Source organism: Coccinella septempunctata, chromosome 8, assembly GCF_907165205.1.
Source record: "Coccinella septempunctata chromosome 8, icCocSept1.1, whole genome shotgun sequence".
NCBI classification, from domain to species: Eukaryota; Metazoa; Arthropoda; class Insecta; order Coleoptera; family Coccinellidae; genus Coccinella; species Coccinella septempunctata.
In genome coordinates, this window is record NC_058196.1 from 31126681 (window position 1) to 31135856 (window position 9176).

The following is a 9176-nucleotide window of genomic DNA, read 5'->3' on the forward strand; positions in this document are numbered from 1 at the left end:
ATGATATATATATGGTTGCGTTCAGAATTTATCTGTAGAATGTAATGTGCGCCAATACGTCAAAGAATTCGAATGGTATGACATTTGTATATGCTAGAAATTTCAAGCGCCTTCAAAGTAGGATGATGGCATGGTTCGAAGTAGGTATATACAGGCTGTGACTTCGACTCGTTCAAATATCTCAACAGAAGATTCTAGTAGTCGAAAAAAAACATTTTTTTACTTTACCATTTTTTCCTAATAGGTTCGGTTTAAAAGATACAAGTTGTTTTCGAGTGATTTCATGTTCAAAAATGAAAAAGTATCTGGGAAATTTGAAAAATTTGGGTACTTTGGCTGAATGCAACTCTGTTTAAAAGATCCACAGATGTGTAGTGTCACAGATTCAGCTTATTCTTCAGCTAGTTTTTAAACAACGATTCGTGTTCTGCTATCACAGCATCTTCTTCATGTAGGTGTAGATGCTACTGTGATTTTCAAATAATAGGCCACGAAAGATAATGGAATCATTTCGAAAATCTCGAACAAATCCTCGATATTATAATTCCTATGGAATAAATGCTCATCGACCATAACTAGTGATCTGTAAATCTCTCTGGCCGACCGTTTCTTATTAGTGAATTCACATTTGGACGTATAACTGTTCGAAATCACAGGCAACTGCGATCCGTTTTTGCTGTCGTCTGAATGATGCTTTGATTGAATTTTTTTCAGGGCGGTAATCACAGCACTGCTACTTTTACAGGTGGCACAGGCGTTGGTTGAGACCAAGCTCTTCATTGAATCTAGACTGATAGTCGTGTGTTGTCAATTCGCGACTTTTTATCGAGTTTCTCCCTGAATTACCTGTATAATTCAATAAGCAACACCGTTATGCCTGAATTCTAGTTAATTTCGTCGTAATTCATCTGTAAAACAAATAAAAGGGGACAGCTTTGGTTGGGTGATTCTGGAGTATTCATTAGTGGTACCAATTATTGAAAGAGAATGGTCTGATGAGCCAACAAAAATCCAGGAGTTTTTGCCATCCATTATTACAGGCTGAATTTGAAGAGTTCATCGACAGACACATGAATTTCTTCACTGAGTACCAGAAATATTGTTCAAATTTTAAGGAATTCAGAGAAAATATTGGATTCATAACATCCATTGACATAAAAAACAACGATTTGAATCGAATTAGCCAACTAAACCATCACTAAAAGTATCAGGAAGACCATAGGGTCTAGGAAGAGAAGTTGAGCATAGTTTCGGTCTTAATTGACCTCGTCAGAGCAACACAACTCTCAATGTTATGCATCTGACTTAATTTAGCTCATTATTTTCCATTTTATATGATTCAAAACGAATATTTTCAACTGTGCCTGCTTCTTGTGATCTGTATTTTCTCATTGACTTTTCAGGAGCCAGCATGCTTTGGATGGCTGTCCTAGGAACAGCAATAATGTGGTTTTCAATTCCCTCAACTCATTCATCTCGACGAGGAGGTATGGTATAAATTAAATCTCCTATAACCTGGCCTAAACTAACCTGAACCCTACTTAATTTATGAACGCCATCTGCCAATTAGATTGTTCCTTTATAGGCTCACCATCAATTTTTGCAAGCATCTCTTCAGCTTGTTTGTTCTACTTAAAATTTTCCCTTTGTTAGGAAACTTGTACGCAATTATTATTTGTACCGATACATTGACTAGGCAACCTATAATACAAGCAGTACAACGTTCAAACAGAATGGAGAATGCGCAAGTTAGTCCCCCTTCACAATATCAGCTTCTTCAATTGATACAAAATGAAAGTCGAACTCTATCAATGAAATTTTTGTCGTTATTATGAAAAAACCAAGTAATAGATGGGTAGTATGAATTATTTCGATGCATATATATTGAATCAAAGTTATATCCACAAGAAAAAGATCAATGGGTTCAAATCAGGACTGTGTAGGAGTCAACTTATGTGTTTTCCCTTTAGGAGATCAATTTGGCAGTAAAATTCCTGACAGAACATCCTTCTTTCGTTCAGAATTCATCGAAAAATAGAGATTTTTCCAATCTGACAGGATTCATCGACTGTTTCAGCTGCCTACCAGATTCAACCCAAGCCCTGCTGGGTGGATGGCATCGAGGGTACCTGCATGTTCGTTTACGAGTGCATAAAGTCAGAGGGCGTACACATCGGCATGTGCGTGGACACTTTTATGTTCGGATCCTGCTGTGCACACAACGCTAGCGTTAATGCTATATCCATCGACAGGAATAAACCTGCCGTTCTTTACACCAGTTCTAGTCAACCGAAATTAACCACAAAGACGCCGATGGTCACTGCCAAACCGAGCACTCTGTATACAGGGTGAGTTTTATTTCAAAGTTGTTTCAATCCACTTTGTTAGTTAGGATATATCCCAGGATATGGATAGTGCTTATCCTTCGCATATAGTACAGATATTGATCAATTGCTTATCAAAGTTGATAAGGGATATAAACTTTCCGTATCCTAGGATATTATTCCTTTAGTATCCTACGATATGATTTCAGTATTTTAGGAAAGTATTCTTTCAATATCCTGAGATATACCCCTGGATATATTTGGACCCTATTCATTTAAAGAAGTTTTAGGCATAGTTTTTCGAGATGAGTTATACCATTTGTTAGTCTCCCTATATCCTAAACATATCTTCGGATAGGAATATCCTCCGTTTATCCATATATCTTCATTCGAATAGAATTTCTGTGGAAATAACCGACGAAGTCCATATTGAATGTCTTACGGGTATTCACACATAATGAACCAGGAATCAGAACCTAAAATTTTCAGTGCATATGAATTAATCAGAGGAATTTGAGGGTGAGGTCAATGTAAACCTGGAAATAGGCTTCTAGAGCATCGCTTAAACTAAAATTGCTGAGATTCCACTGCTTGCTTCCACTTTGGGAGAGACATAATACTTCGCCTCTATATAGTCTAGTGGAGAGATTAGCGGTCATTATGGAAACTTTTTTCGTAATTGATTGAGTAGCATAGCCTGGATTGTGTATAATCTGGATAGTTATTTCAAGAGTTAGTTAGCCTTTTGCAACTGAATGCCTTCAACTCAGAAAAACGCTGCTGTGAGTACGTTTTGTTTCAGTATCTCAGTCCAGAAACATTCTTCCTCTATAAACCGAACACTACAAATGGGCATGAGCCTTAGACCACACTCTTCCTCCAAAAAACCAACCATGCCTCCACGTAATAGCTTGGAGCAAGTTAACGAAGAGAATCTGGACAAAGCGGATAGTAACAATCAGTATAGTTACACGAAATTAGGTGAGTAACGTTCATGTTGAACTCAGTGCACTAGCATGCGATTAACTTTGCACATCTTCAATCACCTTTGTTCAATTCTTGAACGAGTTATGAAGGCACCTCCTCCTGAACTTTCTTAAGCTTAATGTTTACTCAGCACATACATACTAGTTCTTTTCGGGATTTTTGGTTTAAATTTCTCCTTCATTACACCCCACGAACTTATCCGAAAATCTCTATATCGACCATTCAATATTGCTTCTAGCTTGATCGTGGTCGCGACCGCGCCAGAACCGTACTCGAAATATTTGCTACTTGAAACCTTTTCACCTTTTCACAAATCATAGAACTTTTTGAAGAGAAGTGACGTTTCCTTTTAGGCTGGAGATCGACCACTGAACCTGGTTTCATAACGTCTGTTCAGCATAACTCCATCAGTACAGAACCTAGTCCCGGTCTACATTGGCCTCAAACAACTGAACCGAGTTATGTAAGGACGAAGTTCAAACCGAATATGAATAAAATGAAACCTACCAAGAAACCGATTTATAATAAAGTGACCAATAAGTACGGTTTCAAACCTACGAAAGGTACAACCACGACAAAAAGGTGAGATATTCAGTATCCAATAACGTAAAATCATGACCAAAAAATCATTATTAGTGGGGAAGAATTTCATATCTCACAACTTAATGATAAAACGTAATTTCATTACACAGAAAAAACAGTGCTATTAACAAATTGATTATAGTGGTAGGTAAATGTTTTGTATTATTTTATCTTCCTGATCCTGAGACCAATACAAATGGAACACAGCAATAAAAGGAGAAAAGCCAACATGCATTTCTTCGATGCCAGTTCTAGACACACTCTACTCCTTGAGTGATAAAATTTTAATAACATAAAAAAATTACTGAAGCAACCAATTTTTTTTCAAGTAAGGTAGCACAGGATTGAACATTTTTAAGCTATCCTTATAAGGAATACTACTATAAGACTTTCAGTTTCGTCAAATTCTTTTATTTTATTCAATTATTATTGCAACTTCCACGAAATAAAAATGTGTGTTCGATTTTAATTGAAACAAATTGAATTGATTGAGTTTCAGACCCATCTCCGTTTCGACTAAAAGCCCTGTTACTTCGACGATTTGGAAAACGGAGAAAGTACCAACTTCTACAGATAGTAGTAATCCTGTTACAGTTGGGGTCCATAAGAAAATTGGTAACTCTTACTTTTTCATCACAAAATGATCATTAAATAAATGTTGATCCTCGATATTGTACTCAAATGAATGATTGCAGGGACTGATTCAATTTTACTACGCAGAAAATGAGTTTTTTTTCGTTTGCAAGAATTGATTCCTTTTAGTCTCTCTTTTTTTTATTATTTTGGTAAAAATAGCTTATTATTCGTTTCAAAGTTCTTGATATATTCTGATATATATACTGTACGAATTGATTCTTCAATTTATGAGAAGAGTTCTCCTTGAAATACTTTATTTTTTATTATGTCCCCGGGATATCCCCTATATACTCTGTGGTTCATACTTAGCAGTCTTGCTTTCTGTTGCCATTTCAGGCAAGCCACCTACCATTTCAAAGAGATGTCCCTGGGACAGAGGACATCTCTGATAACGAGTCCCTTGGATATCTAAAAATATCCTAGCCTTCAGAGGTGTCCCAAGGATATCCAAAGATTGTACTTATGCTGATAGAGACATCCTAATGGATCTACGTAGTTTTAATTTCAAAGGACATATTTTATAACGCATCCCTAGGATATCCAAAGATATCCTAGCCATCGTAGATGTCCCTAGGATATCCAAGGACTTTTCTCATGCTGTTTAGAGACATCTTAATGGATCTTCGTATTTTCATTACGAAGGAATGTCCCTTGGACAAAGGACATTTCTGATAAAGAGTCCCTAGGATATCCCAAGATATCCTAGCCATCGGAGATGTCCCTAGGATATCCAAGGACTTCTTTCATACTGTTGGAGGCATCCTAAACGGATCTTCGTGGTTTCCATTTCGAAGGAATGTCCCTTGGACAAAGGACATCTCTGATAAAGAGTCCCTAGGATATCCAAAGATATCCTAGCCATCGTAGATGTCCCTAGGATATCCAAGGACTTCTCTCATACTGTTAGAGGCATCCTAAACGGATCTTCGTGGTTTCCATTTCGAAGGAATGTCTCTTGGACAAAGGAAATTTCTGATAAAGAGTCCCTAGGATATACAAAGATATCCTAGCCATCGTAGATGTCCCTAGGATATCCAAGGACTTCTCTCATACTGTTAGAGGCATCCTAAACGGATCTTCGTGGTTTCCATTTCGAAGGAATGTCCCTTGGACAAAGGAAATTTCTGATAAAGAGTCCCTAGGATATCCAAAGATATCCTAGCCATCGTAGATGTCCCTAGGATATCCAAGGACTTCACTCATACTGTTAGATACATGTTATTGGATCTTCGTAGTTTATATTTCGAAGGGATGTCCCTGGGACAAAGGATATCTCTGATGGGGTGTCCCTTGAATTTCCAAGGATTGTACTCGTGTTGTAAAAGTTGACAAATGATATATCACGAACTTTTGAAACGTGTTTTTACGATATATCCAATGGTGTAGAGAATAAAGATAAACCCCTACGTTTTCCAGGCTGTGGTGTCTCCAAAATGACATCACAACCCCATTCCAGAATTGTGGGCGGTAAGAATGCCCCTTTCGGTAGATGGCCGTGGCAAGTAAGGTTCACCATTCAGAGGAAAAATATCTCTTAATTCCTCAATTTTCCCAGGTGTCGGTCAGAAGAACGTCGTTCTTCGGATTCTCGAGCACTCATCGCTGCGGTGGCGCCATCTTGAACGAGAACTGGATAGCCACAGCCGGACATTGCGTTGACGAGTAAGTTGAAAGGGTTTATATCGGATTTAGAAGGTGAAGTATGAACGAAATATTGTTATTCGATTATATTTCATCGAATAACTCATTTTATACTGAAGATGTGATGATATTTCCTAATTTCCAGCTTACTCACTTCCCAAATAAGGATCAGGGTGGGCGAATACGACTTTTCCAGCGTCCAGGAAGAGTTGCCATACGTCGAAAGGGCGGTGACCAAGAAAGTGGTGCATCCCAAGTACAACATCTTCACGTACGAGTATGACTTGGCTTTGGTGCAACTGGAGGCGCCACTGGAGTTTCTGCCTCACATCGCGCCCATCTGTCTACCCGCCTCTGACGATCTGTTGATCGGGGAGAACGCCACTGTTACAGGGTGGGGTAGATTGAGCGAGGGAGGCACTCTACCGTCCGTTCTTCAAGAGGTAATTTTAATACTTCATCTATGTATTGTATTCTGTTTATTTTTCTAAATAAACTTATTATAATTATTATTATATGTGAAAATGACGATTTTATGTGAAATTTTAGGTGCAGGTGCCTATAGTCAGCAACGACAGGTGCAAATCGATGTTTTTGAGAGCTGGCAGGCACGAGTTCATCCCTGACATCTTTCTCTGTGCTGGTCACGAGAAAGGGGGTCAGGATTCCTGTCAGGGTGATTCAGGAGGTCCCTTGCAGGTCAAGGGAAAGGATGGCAGATATTTCCTTGCCGGTATAATATCCTGGGGTATAGGATGCGCGGAGGCTAACTTACCAGGCGTCTGCACGAGGATATCGAAATTTGTCCCTTGGATATTGAAAAACGTGACATAGTTTAGAGGGGGGTGATCTTGGACGTAAAAGGGCCAGAATAACCAAAGTTTTGGATATTTTCTTCGTGCGTTGTCACATTCAGTTTTATGAGGAATATTTTCTCAAGGAAATGTACACCTAGCGCCTTATCTGTTTGATCAATTCGTTGTGTATGGATAACCTCAAGAATTGCTACACAAAGTGCATTTTTCAACACAATGAGAAGGGTATTTAACTTATTATTTACACTGAATCATCATCCCATAATTTAATTCCATATATTTACGCTACAGATTTAACAAGAACACTTTTTAAACAGCTGTATATACAAAGGAAATCTCATTTTCTTATTCATAAATTCATCGAAACGTCCAAATGCAAATTCAGCGCAGTATTTGATCACTTTCTGTACTTTCCTATCTATTTACTTCGCCAAGAACATTTCACCGATCAAGATTGTTCAATTCTTTAAGAACGCCAGAATCTATACAGGGTGTACACCCTGTATATCTTTGTATTATTTATTCGGATACTCGAGTACTAGAGTGAGTATTTCAGTGCCCATTTATGAGTACCTAGATTGATGTCACTACTAGATAATCAATTCTGAATTGATCTCAATTGAGAGAGCATGAAGTTGATATTATTGGGAGGATTTAGGAGATAAATATGTATATATCGACTTTACATGATTCTAAATGAGATGTAATTTATGAAGTACTAGAAATTTTCGAGAGATAGTGAAACATGTATTTTTAGTGAAAAGCGGGAAAAGCATTTAAATGAATGCTGCCTTAAACCAGGCCATCAAAATAGCCCGGATATCTATGCAAATTTAAGACAATAAGAAAAGATACAAGTGTAACTTATTAAACTTTGAAACTGTGGCAATCTGACTACTTGCAACAATAAAATTCATTCGACTTATGAATATATGGCTGAAATATCCACGGAAATATCAACATTGAATCATTGAATGCTCATCTGTTTCTCCAGAAATAATTATTCTTTCCTATTCAAAATTTTGAGGATGAATGAGCTGTAAGAATTTTCGAAAAATTATTGTACACTTTAAACGACAGGATCCAAAAACTTTCAGTATCATTATCATCAACTCCAATTTGCAGAAATGACACTGTAGCATACGTAGAGTATACCTAAGTGATTTTTGGAGTTACTGAACATATTTCAATTGAATAAATATATTCTTGTTTTGAAAAATCGAATTTTCCGAGAATAGATATATTTGTTGTGATGAATATTAGTTTATCAGAGTCAATATTTTCATATTTTTATCAATTGTTTTCTGAACCGATCAAGATTTTTTATGGCAAAATGATTTTCGCAATATATTTTTCCTGATAAAAATGGATGATAGTGTTCTGTATCAGTAAAAAATAATCGTATTGATCAAATATTTTCCTAGGTAAATTCGTTATATTTTAAAACATGAGCTGAAGAAATGGTAAACAAGGAACCCTTGGATGATATATAAAATCACATAAATATGTCTTTGAATATGAATAATCCATTGGTTACTTGACCTAATTTTTTTCACATGCTCGAGAATCGAATAGAAACTGTATATATGAGATGTATATTTGTAAATTAAATTTATTATAATGCATTCTGCATGTGTATCCAAAGATAAAATAAAGTTTTGTATTACCGAATATTGAAATTTTATTTGGCCCGCGTTGCCTGCATTTAAGTTATATAAGGTCTATTTCCTTATACAGTATACAAATTTGTACACTTTTATGTATGTATACATGCTTCAGTTAACTAAAGCACCTATGCTTAGTGATGTAGTTGGTAATGAAACCACCCACATCCACACCCACATATAGTAAAAGCTATACATTTACTTATAGACGTCTTGACTTCTTAATATCAGTAACATCACTATTTAGATCGAATTATTCAATAAAATTGTCTTTAGGTACTCATATTAAGTTTGGGATAAAATGCCACGTACTGTACCTGAAATATTCCTATAGTTTATTCAATCTTTTATTCATACCGTTATCCACAACAATTCATGAATGTTTCGGCAGGTTCAGTAGAGATTATAATCGAACAACTAGTTATCTGATTGGTTAACTTTTCAAATGAGGAATAGGCATATGTGCTGGTACATAAATAACGTTTGCTGATAGGTACTAGAAAATTGCTCGTAAAATTTTTATCTTT

The 9176-nt window shown here is 36.6% G+C and overlaps 1 protein-coding gene across 1 annotated transcript in view; it reads left to right on the forward strand.

The window, feature by feature from the left end:
* Positions 1 to 7451, forward strand: part of LOC123319101 (serine proteinase stubble) — a 29262-nt gene extending 21811 nt beyond the window's left edge. Inside the window, exons 3-11 of the mRNA XM_044905951.1 lie at positions 1404 to 1487; positions 2078 to 2348; positions 3127 to 3305; positions 3665 to 3893; positions 4393 to 4508; positions 5946 to 6031; positions 6085 to 6191; positions 6316 to 6613; positions 6720 to 7451. Coding sequence (XP_044761886.1) covers positions 1404 to 1487; positions 2078 to 2348; positions 3127 to 3305; positions 3665 to 3893; positions 4393 to 4508; positions 5946 to 6031; positions 6085 to 6191; positions 6316 to 6613; positions 6720 to 7004 — 1655 coding nt within the window. The 3' untranslated portion in view covers positions 7005 to 7451. The remainder of the gene's footprint in view (positions 1 to 1403; positions 1488 to 2077; positions 2349 to 3126; positions 3306 to 3664; positions 3894 to 4392; positions 4509 to 5945; positions 6032 to 6084; positions 6192 to 6315; positions 6614 to 6719) is intronic.
* Positions 7452 to 9176: the final 1725 nt, after the last annotated feature.